General features: G+C 38.9%; 1 protein-coding gene across 1 annotated transcript; it reads left to right on the forward strand.

Moving 5' to 3' along the window:
* Positions 1 to 6725: 6725 nt before the first annotated feature.
* Positions 6726 to 17377, forward strand: LOC113451821 (vomeronasal type-2 receptor 26-like). The gene is made up of 7 exons (XM_087923118.1): positions 6726 to 6931; positions 8730 to 9021; positions 9703 to 10515; positions 11550 to 11777; positions 12591 to 12717; positions 14702 to 15247; positions 17196 to 17377. Exons 1-7 carry the CDS (start codon positions 6726 to 6728, stop codon positions 17375 to 17377), a joined length of 2394 nt encoding a protein of 797 aa, XP_087779244.1.
* The last annotated feature ends 519 nt before the right edge of the window (positions 17378 to 17896 follow it).

Consider the following 17896-nt stretch of genomic DNA (forward strand, 5'->3'; position numbering starts at 1 on the left):
AAGAACCTGAAGATTTTGAATTGTTTGAAATGAGTAGGAAATTAACAGCTCCTGGTTCTTCAACTTCTACTTCCTCCTCCCCACTATCTGGAGGACAACGTTCAATACAGACAATGTTAAGGCAAGAGGAAGAACAAGAAAAAGAAAAAGTGACCCTGCAGATGATTATGCAAGGAATTCAAAGCATTCAAACAAGATCAGAGAATATTGAAAAGAGAATAGAGAATATCGAACAAAGAACAGAGAACATTAAACAAAGAACAGGGAAAACTGATGAAAAAGTTGAGAACATCCAACAAATGATGATGAAGTATGATGAGAGACTACTAAAAATTGAAGAAGAAGATAAACAAAGAGATAAGAAGATTGGAGACATTGATAACAGATTAATTGTGGTTGAACAAGATAAAAGTGGTGTGCTGAGATGGGAGATGGACAGATCAGAATTTTATCTTAGATTCCAAAACATAGAGGAAGAAAAAGGACAAAATCTAGCGGAGGTAATGATAGAAATATTGGCTGAAGCTTTGGAAATAACTGAAGAGAAGATGATGGATGGAATAGATGAGGTCTATTGAGTTTTCACAAGATACGCAATGAGAAATAGCCTACCAAGAGAAGTTCACATTAGATTTACAAAGAAAGCCATTAAAACACAAATATTGCAAGTGGCAAAAGAGAAAACATTGAAATATAAAGATAAGGAGATTGTGGTTTTGAAACAAGTACCCAGAAGAGTGAGAGAGATGAGAAGAGAATACCAATTCTTGACCAAATTGCTACTTTAAAAAGAGGTGAATTTTAGATGGCTGATTCCAGAAGGTTCAATGTTCATATGGCAAGAACAGAGATACAGAATTGATTCAATTGAGAAAGCTGAATCATTTTATACAAAATTTTTCAGAGGGAAACAGGAAGAGGCAGAAAAAGAAATTTCACTAATTGAATTCCAAGAGGACTGCCAAATGATGACTGAAAAGGAAGACGGTGCAGTAGGTGGAAAGGAGGAAGCCAAAAAAACAACGTGAACCAAGATCCATGAGAGCTGCCAAACCTAATTATAATTTTTGTGTGATTTTGTTGTCAGCACATTCAACTATGTAATGAACAAAGTATTTAATAAGAATATTTCATTCATTCAGATCTAGGATGTCTTATTTTTGTGTTTCCTTTATTTTTTTGAGCAGTGTGTAATAATAATAAGTCTTTATTGATTAGCCCTTGGGCCATGTCAAAGTGCAAAGTTCCAGCAACAATTTGTTACTAAAATTTAATAACAGCAATACAAAATGAAATTTGATAAAATACTGTTTAAAATGGAACTTGATAAAATAAAATTTAAAATGGAATCTAGACAAAATATGATTTAAGATGAAATAGTAATAAAATACAATCCAAAATAAAGTTGTAATAATGTACAATAATTTAAGATATAGATAAAATATAATAACATTATATTTCGGAGTCGCCCTTGCAATCTACCCCAATCAATCCACATATACAGATCTCAACCAAATCATTTTGTTTAAATACTGTGCTACTTTAAATGTTATTTTCAAGTTCTGGCCAGACATAAGGTAAGTTATTTTGATATGGGTATCCCAATGGGTCATTCGTCTGATATATGACCAAGGTACCTGTCTCTCATCCTCTTATACAGGCAACAGTCAAACAGGATGTGAGCCAGGTCCTCTACCTCTGCTGCTCTGCAAATGCAGAGACGCTCATTGTATGATATTGCATGAAATCTCCCGTATCTAACCATTGTGTCAAGCTGTTCAAATCTTTCTCTCGTGAATATCTCCCTAAGATGTTTTGGGAGTTGTGACTTCAAGTAGCTATCTACTTGGAAAGTACATTTGTATTTACTCAACCATTTCAGGTTACCTTCCTTACTAAGGATAGCTATATCAATTTGTGCATCTATATCCTTAATTCTTTGGGCAACTCTTATTTTAAGATTGTTCTCCTGTTACACAAGAGATAGGAAGACCACAGCTTCTTACAAAATTGGTTAGTTTAATGATCCAGGAGATTTGTGATCGTAGTTTTATTTGCTCTAGTAGGCATAATTTGGGTAGTCTATCAGTCTCCATTTCATTAACTTTGCACCTGTAGTCATAAACTCTAATTGTAGATAATGCCTGAATTGTATAAATTGCCAATTCAGCTCTAACTGCTGCAGCAGGTGTTCTTGGGTCTACACCCAAAATATATCTCAAATGCTGGGACTGTGTTTGTTCTAGGATTGTGCTTGAGTAAAGACCCCAAATTTCTGCTCCATACAAGAGCATTGTGGTAACCTTAGCCTTATAAACCTTGATGAATGGGACTAAGGACCCTGTATAACTATGTTTTTTTTAGTTTGAGCAAAAAATTCAAATGGGCTTTTGCTCTAAATGTACTCCGTTGATGATGGCAGGCCCAAGATCCAGTCTTGGAAAAAGTTACGCCCAAATATACAAAGGAATTAACCTGTTCAATTGGTTCGCCATCCAATTGCCACCTATGTCTCTGATGGTTTCTTCTACATAACATATATAAATCAGATTCTGCATGGTTTCCCCTTTTTAATTTCAAAAGGTTTATCTACAATTTCAGAAAAAAAGGACATATTAATCTACTCATTTAATCTTAAACCCTGATATTAATTCCATTTCATCTCTCCTCCTATATCATTTCATTTATTTCAGTATATTTAAAAGATTTAAAATATTTCAATATATTTAATAAATATATTCCATTATTAAACATATTCCATTATTATCTCTAAAGGAAAAGAGCATTGAATTCCATTATCAAAAATAGCAGTTCTATTTTCCATTTTATCAATCTATATGTCCCATTTCACAACTACAAATTTATTTATGTTACCCCCCCAGCACCCTGCAGAATCCTCACTCCAAATTCAGCCATTATCTCTATGTCTAATTAAACATTTTTCCCATTTCTTTAGAATTCCCACATTTCTTTGTTCCCAAATCCTGTTTCATATCCCTTCTTTCCTCTTGTATTTTCCCCTTTATTCTTTCACTCCAGTTTTTATCCCACTCTCTATTTATAACTCCCTTCCGCCCTTTGAATTTCTGCTGATTCTTTTTTCCCTTTTTTAATTTTCTGGATATTTCCAGATACTCAATTTCCCAAATCTTCAATATTTATTTCCAACTCTTTTCCTCTTTCTTTCCAGAGTTCTTTGTTCTTGATGGTAATTAAAGATGGCCCCTTCTATGCTTTGCTCCACCTCCTCTTCTGTCCTTTGTCTTTGTTGTTCATACTCTGCAATAGCATTTTCAATGAATTTTAAAGCAAAGCCCAGCATTTCACCTCATTCTTGTAATATTTCTTTTGTGTTTCTAAGTTCCATTTTTAATACCAGAAGAGATATTGCCATTTTACAGCTTTCTAATTAGCAATTTAGTCCAAATAGTGTCTTTAAAGTTAATTTCCAACAGTCAGCTTTTATTTTTTTCCTCTTAAGTTTTAATCCTCAGTTAATCCAATGCCAAATCCATATCAGCATCAACAATTAATCCAAGGGCAGAATCTTCCTGTTTCTTTCTTTGTTTCGATATTTCAATTTTTCAAAGTTCTTGTTTTATTGTATCAATTTTCCTTACAGTTTTAAGAAACAGAGTTTTTTGAAAGAAAAACAAGTTAGATTTAACTCAGATGGCACACTTTGTTCTGACAAGTCCACACCCCCTCTGTTTTTTCTTCCCAATTATTCAGAGCTTTTTAAACCACAATCTTCCAAAAAGATCAAATTCAATTGATATTAAATTTTCTCTTTAACGATCTATAGTTCAGCTTTATTAGTGCCAATATAAAATCAAAATATACTTATCCAAATTGATTAGATGATTCCTTCTCCAGCTTCTTCCTTTCTCGGTTCAAAGCCCCGCCGCTGTCAAAAGCAATTCACCTTTTTAAAATCTTCTATTTGCCATTTTAAGTCCTTTCTTGAAAATTGTTTGAAATGTTAATCCTGGGAGCAACATGGCTTATGGGAGAGAAAGGGCCCTGATCCCTTTCATTAGTTGCAGCTGGGAGAACAGGATATAAGAAGAGCATTTGCACACAGCACCTTGCTGGAAGCAAAGTGTGCATTATCTTTGTCAAGGCTTATCTGGGTTTTGGCATCCTCCCAATTGTGTGTGCTTTGTTATCTTTTGGAAGCCTACAATTTATTATCCTGGCCTATTGTGTTAATTACTTCAGCTTGGTTTGTGTTGGTTTTTTTTTATTTCTAATTTATCTCTACTTTGGTTTCAGACTGCATTTCTTCCCTTTGTAGATTGTTTTTGGAAGAGTTTGATCTCCAGCCAAGGATAACTGGACACTGGGGGCCAAGTTGGAGGTATTAAAGGGAATGTATCTAATTTTGTGACTTTGTTATTTTTGTGCCATGCCCCAGGTCATCACAGTCCTTCACTCATGAGAGAACTATCTTGTTTTGGCTACAAAACCTCATCTATCTCTACCTTCCATCAGCTCCAAGCTGTGTCAAGCTTGAAGCCATGTGAAAAGAAATCCCAATAGAGAAAACAAACAAACTACAGAAAAGAAAATGGCTACAGCCAGGGCAGCTTCAGGGTTGACACTGTCTCCTTAATTTTCATTTTTATATAGCTTCTTAAAAAATAATTGTTATCCTTTTACTGTTCATCAGTCACCCAGAATCATTTTATTGGTGAGATGAGCAACATACAAATGATAACTAATAATTTCCTGACAGTTAGAACAATTAATCAGTGGACTGAGTTGCCTCCAGAAGTTGTTGTACTCCAACATTGGATATTTTTAGGAAGACATTGGACAACCATTTGTCTGAAATGGTAGAGGGTTTCCTGCCTGAGTGTGTGTGGGGGTTGGACCTGAAGACTTCTGTGATAAATACCAAAAAAGAGACACGAAGCCAGGAACCATAAAAGCTTGTTTATTCAGCGTTTGCAAAGGCCAAAAAAATGGACCCCCTCTCCTCAAAGATAGGAGAATGGAGATCCTGCTCATAGGCTGGGTAAATACATTTATACTTTTCTTCATACAAGGTTTCATTCTTGTCACCTTTTTCCTGTTTCTCTCTGGTAAGCACCTATATCTACTGGTATTTTTCCACTAAACAGCACCCACTTATCTCATATCTTGGAAACCCCCTTCTAATGGCTTCTCTTTTCCTGTTGTGAATATCAGCATTTCTTAATTTTAGCAAACAAGACAATAGTTCATTATACAGTTCCATCAGGTCAAGGTGACCTGCTGAATATTTTACAAATATCTCTGCCAAAGGTTTGACATTTTCATGTTTAAGCCAGAAATTTGACATTTTTACAGAACACAAACAGCCTTGTTTTTATGATTATATAATATTCCAGTAATATTGCCATAGCTCATTAATAGGATAAATATGGCATTACTTATGTTTCTCATTTTCACAGGTTTAATCCTTAATATGTAATTTTTACATATCACAACTTCCAAGATCCCTTCCAACTCTGTTATTCTGTTATAATGATAACAACCAGGGGTGGGATTCAAATTTTTTAACGACTGGTTCTGTGGGCGTGGCTTAGTTGGTAGGCGTGGCTTGGTGGTCATGTGACATGGCTTGGTGCTCATGTTACTGGCTGGTCATGGCCAACTCAATATCATTCACATTGAGGCACGCATTTCCTCGCCTGGCCTCTCGTGACTGTGGGGATGCTGCAACAGTTGTAAGTGTCAAAAATGGTCATAAGTCACTTTTTTCAATGGTCACTCCACACAAGCAAAGTACCAGCAAAGGAAGGGAAAAAAAAACTCCAGAGAAGTTCCAGAGACATGAAGTCTGATCCTGCCAAGAATGTAATAAGGGATTAACAGAGAGGCAGTTTCTGTAAGCAACACCAGAATGTTTCCTTCTTGCCTTCCTTACAGGATTAGGCCAGTAATTTCTTCTAACAACCAGTTCTCTGAACTGCTTAGAATGTTAACAACCAGTTCTAGTGAATAGGTGAGAACTGGTCAAATCCCACCCCTGATAACAATATATTGAACCACAGACACCTTGCAATAAACTCACAACACAATCAGGAGAAAGAGGGTCAAACAGATAGAAACAGTAATATTTTCTGAGTGAGAAAACTTTGATGAGAAGGCTCACTTATTGGCTCCTCTTAAAAGTTTGAACCCCATCTGCAACTTTCCCTAGAGAGCATCTGCCTGTTGACTCATTCAGAATTCAGAGAAGTGACATCTCACCTCCTTGTTATAATTTAAATCATAGTAACTTGTTTGTAGTCTTGCCACACATCTCTCAAGGTATTTCTACAGACTTTCAGAACTTTTGCCACAAAGATATCAATAACAGGCTTTCTCCTCAATATCCCACTAGGGTTTGTGGGCTGATGTCATGGCACTGGAAAGTCTTGAGCGGAGATTTAAATGAGTCTGGAGACAGAGACAACCTGGGAAGGCTTTTAGGGCGGACAGAAGCTTTGTTTAATCCACTTTCAGCTTTGAAGACTCTGCTGGACTCTGGATTAGGAAGGTCCCTGAAGATTTTGTCTTGGAAGTCTTTGCTTTCTTCCTTTCTTGTTATTCTTTGTTCAAAATAGAATAGAATAGAATTCTTTACTGAACTCACAGTGATTGAACTCACAAAGAATTTGTCTTGGTGCAAATGCTCTCAGTGTACATAAAAGAAAATAAACACAGAACTGGAGGCTCCATCAGCACAACTAGTCATGTTGCTTCTCATCCTGCTTCAGAGGCCCCAGCCAGTCCATGGGAGGCTCGATCCCCAAAACCTCCTGAGTCCAAAGAGGGCAAAGTTGGAGTCAAAGAACCATTACAGGCCAGGAGAATTTCTCATTGGTGCCATGGTCTCTACAGTTAAGGTTTTTCTTCGGCCATTAAGCTTCACCACAACTCCTTCATCCCAAGCACACATGTAGGTTCATTTTCATGCACTGAATTACAGCAATTCCTTTTCTGAACAACTCCTAAGGTGAGCAGTCCTTGGTGCCCTCTGAGCTTGGTGTTTCCTTGCAGATTTTCACTAATCATGTTACCTAGTTTGGATAATGAAATGTCTGCAAGAAAACAACCAAACTCAAAGGGCACTAACGACCCCTCATTTTAACCCTGAGCTACAAATAATGTTATAATCTATAAAATTTCAATTTCAGTTGAACAGTGTGTTGCCTGGGTACATGTTATTTTAGAAAATAATGATCAAAATATTTACAGCAGTAGTCATTACATTGATATTAATTCTATAATAATAATGTTTGCTTATCCATTTTAACAAATCTCTCTTATAACATTAGTTCTTTTCTGATATTTCCATATTTTCAATTTCTGTTCTATTAGCCAACCATTGATAAAACAAATCCCATGTCAAAAAATATTCAGTTTCCTTCTTTTTCTTAATTGTCAATGTTAGTCTATCCATCTCTGCACATTCTAATATTTTTTTTAATTATGTTTTCATCTGTCGGGATTTCTTCTTTTGCCCAGCAAAAGTATTTCAGGTTTCAGATCTATATTTTGTCTTGTCATTTTTTCCAACCATGTATGTATTTTTCTCCAATATATTTTTTGCTTTTGGTAAAATGTTTGATAAGGGACTTTAAAATCTAAACATTTCCAGAATTTGATAACTTGTTGGTTTTGTTGATAGTGTGCCAATGATCCTTTCTAACTTTATCATTAATGAATCTATATTAAATTGGGAGATTAGGTTAAACTACTGTGAAGTATTTGAGAAGGTTATGGGCAATGGTGGCACAATGCTTAGAATGCAGTAGTTCAGGTTACTTCTGTTGACTCCTGACTACCAACACTTTGGCAGTTCAAGTCCTACCAGCTCAGGGTTGACTCATCCTTCCGAGGTTGGTAAAATTGAGGACCAAGCTTGTTGTGGGGTGAGAGGCTGACTGTGTAAACTGTTTAGAGAGGTCTGTAAGGCATATAGATCTATACACCAGTATATAAGTCTAAGTGCTATTGCTATTAATGAGAAGAGAAATGGGAAGAATGTTTAAAGTCAGTCCAACATTTCAGTAAGAGCGTAAGCATGCTAGCAACCTCAAGAGCGTATGCATATCCAGCATAAACAAAACTGTCCTTTCGAATATTTGGGATTTCTAGGGATACTTCCTACCCAATGTACATTACAGATTATTGGGTATGTCTGGCTTAATGAAAAGAGGGACTAACAGTGATATGACAGCAGTGTTCTGATAACTCAGGGACTACCACAAAGAAGAGGGAGTCATTCTCCAAAGCACCTGAAGGCAGGACAAGAACAGTGGATGGAAACTAATCAAATAGAGAAGCAACTTAGAATGGAGAAATTTCCTGGCAGTTAGAACTATTAATCAGTGGAACAACTTGCCACCAGAAGTTGTGAATGATCCAACAGTGGAAGTTTTTTAGAAGAGATTGGATAACCATTTGTCTGAAATGGTATTGAGTTTCCTGTCTCAGCAGGAGGTTGGACTAGAAGACCTCCAAGGTCCCTTCCAACTCTGCTATTCTATTCTATTCTATTCTATTCTATTCTATTCTATTCTATTCTATTCTATTCTACTCTACTCTACTCTACTCTACTCTATATATTATTTACATAGTATTTTGGTTTTTTAATGTACTTTTACATTAAACTTCTAGAATGTTGTAATACACACACATACATGATTAAATACAATCTTTCTTTAATTGATTATGTACATTTATACTTGTAGAAAATTAGTGACTGAAGATTGGAAAATCCTGTTCTTCCTTTTTGCCATCCAGAAAATCAACCAGGATTGCCAGATCTTACCCAACATCACCTTGGGCTACAGCATTTATGAAAACTATTACCATGCAGGAAAGACTGCAGATGCTTTGCTGGGGCTACTTTCAGATGGAGAGACCAAGATTCCCAACTACAACTGTGGAAGGCAGAGAAACGTACTGGCTGTTCTGGAAAGGGCTGATACTGACATCTCCATCCAGATTTCAACCATGTTGAGAACCTATAAAATACCACAGGTGTGTCTTTGTTTGGGATATCATTTTCTGTTGTGTGACATTCAATTAGAGATCCTCAGTTGTAAATTAAGAGAAGAGTGTCATTACAAGAAGGATACATGTTTAATTTTGCATGTAAAGTTTAAAATACTTGGTAAAGCCACACTTGGAATACTGCATCCAGTTTTGTTTGCCACAATGTGACTCTAAAAACAATGTGGAGAGGAGCAACAAAGACAATTAGGGGACTGGAGACTAAAACATGACAGGAAGGGTTGATGGAATTGGGTATGTCTAGTTTAATGAAATGAAGGACTAGAGATGACGTGATAGCAGTGTTCCAATATCTCAGGGACTGCCACAAAGAAGAGAGAGTCAAGCTATTCTCCAAAGCACCTGAAGGCAGGACAAGAAAAAACGGATGGAAACTAATCAAGGACAGAAGTAACCTCTCCTTCCTAACAGTTAGAACAATCAATCAGTGGAACAACTTGCCTCCAGAAGTTGTAAATACTCCAATACTGGAACTTTTAAGGAAGAGATTAGATAACCATTTGTCTGAAATGGTATAGAGTTTCCTGCCTAATCAGAGGGTTGGACTAGAAGATCTCCAAGGTTCCTTCCAACTCTGCTATTCTATTCCATATTCCATATTCCATATTCTATTCCATTCTGTTCTACCATCTTTTCATTCCTTTTCAGGTCAGTTACAATTTTGCTGCCGAGATTCTGAGCGATAAAGTTAGATTTCCTTTCTTCCACCCAATGCTTCCTGCTGAGGGATTCCAGTTTCCAGGGATGGTCAAGCTGCTCTTACATTTTCAGTGGACCTTGGTTGGTCTAATGGCACCAGACACTGACAATGGGCAGAATTTCATGAGGACAATGACTTCCATGCTGATGAGGAATGACATTTGTCCAGTTATAGCAGAAACCTTTTCCACATCTTACCGTAAGAAACGCATTGATCAGAATCCGTATCACAGTTGGAGACAAGTGAATGTTTTTCTTTATGCTGCAGATAAAGATATGATCACTGGGGGTGTTAGCATTCTACGAATAGTATTTAAATTCTTTGAACAACCTTTTATAGGAAAAGTGATGATTACAACGATTTGTTGGGACCTCACCATCTATTTTATGGGTTTGAAGTTTCCGTTTCAATTCATTGACAGCATTTTTTCCTTCCTTATTAAGGGAAGCCAAATGGCAAAGTCTCTTTTGCCTGTGGATTTTTACTATTTCATCAAAAACATAGCAGAAACATCCTTTACATGTTCATACTCCAAGGATACCTTTTCTATGAAAGTCTGGAGACGTTGCAGGGAGACAGAAGAACTGGAGTCTCTGTCCCAGGAAAACAGCAATGTGATCCAGTCTCTGGATGGCTATTTAACTTATAACACAATCTGGGCTGTGGCACAAGCCATCCATGCAGCCTCTATGGCTAGTTCTAAGAGGACAAGGATCAAAGGGGGTCAAAACATGGAAACACCAAAGCTGAAAGGATGGCAGGTATTTTTTTTCTGTCTCAGAATCCATTTCAGAAGTGAAAAAAGTAGGCAGTTATTTTTGAAAAACTGATTTATTTTGACTATGAAAAATAAAATGAACCCCAACTTTCCAGTTCTGTCTTTCTTTCATTCCTTTCGCTCCTTTCCTGTTTGTTGCAATGTATCAACTCCATTATGAGAGGAAAGCAGAAAGGAAAGAAGGAAAGGAAAGATATTGAGATTCTAGAAAGAGTACAAAAAAGAGCAAGAAGAATGATTAGGGGACTGGAAGCTAAAACATAAAAAATATTTACTGGCATTAGATATGTCTAGTTTAATGAAAAGAAGGACTAGGAAAGACATGATACCAGTGTTCCAATATTTGAAGGGCTGCCACAAAGAAGATGGAGTCAAGCTATTCTCCAAAGCACCTGAAGGCAGGACAAGAAGCCATGGGTGAAAACTAATCAAGGAGAGAAGCAACCTAGAACTGAGGAGAAATTTCCTGACAGAACAATTAATCAGTGGAATAACTTGACTCCAGAAATTGTGAGTGTTCTAGCACTGGACATTTTAAAGAAGATATTGGATAACCATTTATGTGAAATGGTATAGAGTTTCCTGCCTGAGCAGGGGATTGGACTAGAAGACCTCCAAGGTACCTTCCAATTCTGTTATTCTGTTGTTGTGGAAGGAAGGAAGGGAAGGAGGGGAAGGGAAGGGAAGGGAAAGGAGGGGAAGGAAGTAGGAAGGGAACAGTTATAGGGAGACATGGAGAAGAGATGACATAGTGCACAGCCAGAAGGAGAGGTGAGAAAGAAACTGTGACTTGATATTAAGGATAATTTCAGCCCGTTTAGGTAAGCTACTCAAGAAACAGATACCACAGGGAATCTGGATTTGGGTAATACCATCTTAAAGCCTATCCAATTTTCTCTCTGTCATAGCTCACCTTGTTTGTCTAGATCATGTAAATTTGAAGTAAATTAAGGTTAGAGTTAGCCATTGAATTTAGAATGTCCTGTCTAAATATAGCCAGTTTTTCTTCTATTGCAGCTCAATTTCTTTCTTCAAAACTTTCAGTATTACAATAACTCCATAAATGGAATGTTTTTGGAAGAGAAAGGAGACCTCTCAGCAAACCTGGATATTGTGAAGTGGGAGGCTATGGTCAACAAATCCTTTAGGAGAGTTATCTTTGGGAGTCTAGAAAAACAAGGATCTTTGGATTTCAAGGTTATGATCCACCAGAATGCTGCTGCAGAGATGGAAGGGTTGAAGAAGGTGGGGTTAAATCTTAATTTCACTTTTCTTGATGTTCTTACCTAGAAGATCACACTCTTGGGGCAAGAAATGCCTCTGAATGTCAGTCTAAAAAGGACAGTGTCCCAGGAAGACTAAATATTCATTAATTAGATGTCCATGAGAAATGCATCCTCAACTATTCCAATAAAGAGCATATTAGACTTGTGAAAAGGGAGGAAGATTTGAGCCACAGTGGGAAGTGATTTCTATGCTTTTTCTTAGAAGAAACCTTCTATTCAGTATTTAATACAAAATGTTCAAATCTAGAAATCATCATGTGTGAAAAGTTAGAAGAGATGATCTACAGGAAAGCTTCAGGGAGCCCAGGGGTCTGCAACCTGCATCTCTGGAGCCACATGCTGCTCTTTTGGCCCTCTGCTGTGGCTCCCTGCCAGCTGATCCCACCATTTGGCTGGCCCTTCCTCTCCCCTATACTACTCGCCTGGCCTGAGAAGAGAAGGATGATGGCAGGGGATGGAGACTGGATCCATATTCCAGAGCAGGAGGTGACTGGGTGGGAGTGAGTTGGCCACGCCAACCCAGTCACACCAGTTGTTAAATTATGGGCTCCTAGTGTTTTCTTTTCTGTGGGAAATGGGTCCAAATGGCTCTTTGAGTGTTTAAGGTTGTCGACCCCTGAGGCAGCCTGTTCAACTTAATGAGATTCAAGATTTTATCGCCTTCAAATTTAGCCAAGCTGAACCTTCCTCTAGAAATCACCAATCCCTTTCTCCTTTGCCTTCTTTCTGGAAAGAAATTTATTTTCTGGATTTCTCTCCTTTCTCTGCCCAGACCCTGCCTCCTTCCCAATGTGTGGAAAGCTGTGTTCCTGGATTCATGAAGGTAACTCAGGAGGAGAAGCCCATCTGCTGCTATGACTGTCATCCTTGTGCAGAAGGATCCATCTCCACCAAGGCAGGTCTGTGACCAAGAGAAAGGGGCAGAGGTTTGGATAACATCAGCAAAAATTTGGCTTTTAAAATATCCACTTTATAATATGTATAATATGTTTAATAATGAAGGATAAGAAATGTCCTTGGAAATTAAACTGGGGGACAGGACATGAAAAGATACTGGAATAAGGAGGCCTTAGCATTATTAGAAAGGTGACATCTCTTTCTTTTCGTCTTCAACATGCATCTTTCATGTGTCAGCTAAAAAGCTTTGGTCTTTTTAGCTTCCAGACAAAGGGAGTGGGGGAAAACAAGGAATTTTTGAAATGCCTAAATAATCACCTCGGCAGCCTAAAGTTGTTGGAGCATAAGAAGACTATTGGAGAGCATAATAAATGACTCTTGGAGATGAACGTGTCCCATTGGAGAAGTCACATCCAGGGGGTAGGGGGAAGACCAGGGTCAAGGGGGAAATGTATGATGTAATTTAGTATCGGCTGCACCCAGTCACATGCCAACATGGCAATTTCTAATAAACCAATTTACTTTTTCTGAGATGTAGCTAGAGACTTTTGATTTGAATGAGAGTGGATTTGTTGGAGCGCTGACATCTCTCTTATACACTTATACTTCTCTTTTATACATCTCTTTTGGCTGAAGAGGCAGAATGTCCAAGATATAATATAATTACTTTGATCAGGTCTTCCTACAAAAGGGGTGTCAAATTCATGGCCTGCAAACTGGACGCTTCATGTGCTGACCATGCCCACCCCTGGTTTAGTGAAGGGGGAAAAGTCATGATACATCAAGTGATGATGTGACACCATGAGTTTGACACCCTTGTCCTACAATTATCCATGTCTATGGACACCACTTCAATGTGGCAGCCAAAGTTTATGGCTTCAGATATCCTGAGGAGCCACAAGACAAGCAATTTTCATTTTCAACTTTTCTGTCATGTATAAGAAATTAGGAACTAGGGTAGTGTTCAAAAGTACTGCAAGTTTTATTTCATGCTACCTATACACATGCTACCTAAACCATTAAGGGTCAAAGCAAATTGGTGGTAGATAAGAGTCAATGGATTTCAAGGAAGGTTGGATTTAGATTTCTTACAGGGGCAAAGAGACTCCAAACTGATGGTGCATTTGACCCCGCCTTTGGGCTCAACCTGCTCATCTCCCACATCTTTCTTGCTAGTTCACAAAATCCAGACTATCCCACTCTCCAAAATGGCTCCTTTCCTTCCTTCCTTCCTTCCTTCCTTCCTTCCTTCCTTCCTTCCTTCCTTCCTTCCTTCCTTCCTTCCTTCCTTCTCTGATCTCCTCATTCCCTTGCTCCCTTCCTCCTTTTCATTTCCATCCATTTCCCTCCCTCCTTTATCTTCTATTCCCTCGCTCCCTCCCTCCTTTTCATTCCCATCTGTTTCCCTCCCTCATCTCCTTATTCCCTTGCTCCCTTTCTCCTTTTCATTCTCATCTGTTTTCCTTCCTTCCTTCCTTCCTTCCTTCCTTCCTTCCTTCCTTCCTTCCTTCCTTCCTTCCCTGGCAATTTGTTCCCTTCTAACTGGAGTAAAAGGAAGAAGCAAAAAACACTAGCAGATTTTTTTCTCATCAGATTTCCCAAGGAAATTCCCTAACTCCAATCCAACATTAAACTATGACATTGCTAAGACTACTTGAGTCCTGAAGGGGAGCCCCCAACTCATTGGGTCTTTGGATCTCCATTTGTACTATATATTGACTTCCTCTACACAAAATTGTTCACACTACCATCACCAATTTCACCAACACTATCGCCTAGACATCTAACGAATCAAAGTAAAGCTGTATAGGAAAATTTATTAGCCCTCTTTTTCAGATGCAGAAAAATGCAGCAGATGTCCAGAAGATCAGTATCCAAACATCCAGAAAAACAATTGTGTCTGCAAGATTAAAACCTTCCTATCCTATCAAGAAAATCTGGGAATCATCCTGGCTTCCCTTGCTTTGTTCCTTTCTTTAATCACAGGCTTTATCTTGATAATCTTAATTAAATTCCAGGAAACTCCAATTGTCAAAGCCAACAATCGGGATCTCTCCTACATCCTTCTAGCTTCCCTTCTACTTTCCTTCCTGACCTTCTTCCTGTTCCTTGGCCAGCCAACGAAAGCTAACTGCCCTCTCCGACAAACAGCCTTTAGCATTGTGTTCTCACTTGCTGTCTCGGCGGTCTTGGGCAAAACAATCATGGTGGTATTAGCCTTCTTGGCCACAAAACCAGGAAATAAATGGCAGAGATGGCTAGGAAAGGGTCTGGCCAACTTCATTGTCTTTTCTTGCACTGGCCTCCAAGTTATCATTTGCAGCATCTATTTGGGCACTTCTCCACCATTCCCTGATTCTGACCTGCACTCCCAGCCTGGAGAGATCATCCTGCAATGCAATGAAGGCTCTGTCACCATGTTTTATGGAGTCCTGGGCTACATGGGCTTACTGGCCACCATCTGCTTCCTAATGGCTTTTCTGGCCAGGAACCTCCCTGGAGTCTTCAATGAAGCCAAGATGATCACCTTCAGCATGTTGGTCTTCTGCAGTGTCTGGGTTACTTTTGTGCCCACCTACTTGAGTACCAAGGGGAAATACATGGTGGCTGTGCAAGTTTTTTCTATTTTGGCCTCCAGTGCTGGCCTGCTGGGCTGCATCTTCATCCCCAAGTGCTACATCATTCTTCTAAGGTCAAATCTCAATAGAAAAGAACATTTGATGTCAAATATAACACTGAAAAGTGGATTCAGAGTGAAGTAATCCCCAAACTTGTCAAATAATAATTCTGGCAAATAATAGAATTTAGATTTATATACCACTTCATAGTATGTTATCCCACTTTCTAAGCAGTTTACAGAGTCAGCATATTGCCTCCATGAATCTGGGTCCTCATTTTACTGACCTCAGAAGGATGGAAGGCTGAGTGTCATGCCCCAGTTGGAATCTGATTCTGAGGGAGAGGTGGAACAGCTGACAGGGAATAAGAGTGTGGCTCCAGTGGCTCTGGAGGAAACTGGGGAAGGGCACAGGCTGGCTGGCCATTCAGAGGAAGACCCAGGTCCACCCCGCTCTTCATCCTAGGGCATGCAGGGAGGAATGGATAAGAGAGCAACATGGTTTACAGGGGACAAAAGGGCCCTGATCCCCTTCATGGGATGCAGCTAGGAAGTCTGTTTAAGAGAGAAAACTGCGCATGGCGAAGTTGCTGGAAGCAAAGTGTGCATTATCTTTGTTGAAGCTTATCTGGGTTTTGGTGTCCTCTCAACTGTGTGTGCCTCATTATCTTTTGGAAGTCTGCAGTTATTATCCTGTCTGTCCTGTTAATTATTTCAGCATGGTTTGAGTTGGTTTTTTATTTATGTGTATTTGGGGTTCGGACTGCATTTCTTCCCTTTATAGACTGTTTTTGGAAGAGTTTGTTCTCCCGCCAAGGATAATTGGACATTTTGGACCAAGTTGGAGGCATTAAAGGGAATTTATCTACTTTGGTAACTTTGTTATTTTTCTTCCATGCCCTGGGTCATCACACTGAGTGCCAGTGAGGATCAGACCATTCAAATGTTTTTACTACCAGTTCTGTGGGCATGGCTTGGTGGACGTGGCAGGGGAAGGCTACTGTAAAATCTCCAGTCAGAGGTGGTATTTGCCAGTTCTCTGAACTTCTCAAAATTTCCACTAGTGGTTTTCCAGAACTGGTCAGAAGCTGCTGAATACCACCTCTGTATCAGACTCCTGGCAGCAGAATCAGCGTGCTATACTGCATTCAAACCACTGTACCACCATGGCTCCTAACAGCCTTTGAATTTAAACAACTTGCCTCCAGAAGTTATGAATGCTCCAACACTGGAAGTTTTTAAAAGATTTTGGATAACCATTTGTCTGAAGTGGTGTAGGGTTTCCTGCCTAGGCAGATGTTTGGACTAGAAGACCTCCAAGGTCCCTTCCAACTCTGTTATTCTATTCTATTCTATTCTATTCTATTCTATTCTATTCTATTCTATTCTATTCTATTCTATTCTATTGTTTCTGGAAAAAGCAGACAAAAACAACGTCTTTTGTCATTGTGATAGAAATGAATATTCATTTCTTAGTAAATATGACTTCCCCTTTTCAATCTGATCTTAAACATATAGCAAACTGTGAATATCTCTGAATGCTTTGGATGAGTGAAGCAGAATTTTCTCAAAGGTAGATTGGAATCAGAGACCTGGACACAATTTTGTTGGGTCACAAGTAGGTGTATTTGTGCTCGTGTGGGTTCATAAGCTGTGCAACTCATCCAGAACTAAATATGCTAAATTATGGAAACTGAAGATCCATAAAGCTGAAGCCATTTGGTCTTGCTAGGGTTCAGTCGAAATCTCTTATCCCTGATTCCCACAATATTGTTTCCTGAGTGATTAGCTTGGCCAAGCTGTTGACATTTCATAGCATAAGAGGGTTGACACTCTCCTTTGGAGTTTCATGGTTCCTGGTAGGAACCCCAAACTTACGTCTGCAGCATCAGAGTCTCCATCTTCTCTTGGCCCTTCTTGCTTCTCCTCCTGGATCTGGACGAATATGCAGCTTTCAAGGCATAGGCCAGAGTCCTAATAACACTGTGCAGATGGAGGTGAAAAGAGATCCATATCCTTCTCCTTTCCTCTACGGCCCTCAGTAGTGCTCTCTGGCTGCATCTTTTCCGACCTTTGACAGAAAAAACATGCTTTGAAATAGAACATCGAAAATATCTATTTTCCAATTGCACAAAGAGTTTGGTTCCAAAGGGACCATCTCCTGCCTTTTTCTTTTCCTGAAAAGCAAAGCTCCAGATGCTATGGACATATTTGCAAAGACTTGGCTGTCCCAATACCAAATGCTCAATGCTTTCCACGATCCAGACTTTCCCTTCAATAGATCCTGGCACACCTTCAAATGTTAACTGGAAAGGACGAATTCTGTACCAAAGGTTAACACTTTCTATGTATGTTCACAAAGATGTTGACTTGTCTCCACTTAGAGAGGGCCTCCCTGAGGGGTGCTCTGTCCAGTTGCTGTGAATCGTTGTGATATAACTACACAAATCCCATTCCTGCCAAGCATAGGAGTGAAAATCCTCTCCTTCATCTGTGTCTGAAGTAAGGAGACTGATCAAGGTCCATCTGAAATGGAGGAGCAGTTGGACAATTGCTGGATATGT

Source organism: Pseudonaja textilis, chromosome 2 (genome assembly GCF_049901715.1).
Source record: "Pseudonaja textilis isolate UNSWEBS1 chromosome 2, rPseTex1.2, whole genome shotgun sequence".
NCBI classification, from domain to species: Eukaryota; Metazoa; Chordata; class Lepidosauria; order Squamata; family Elapidae; genus Pseudonaja; species Pseudonaja textilis.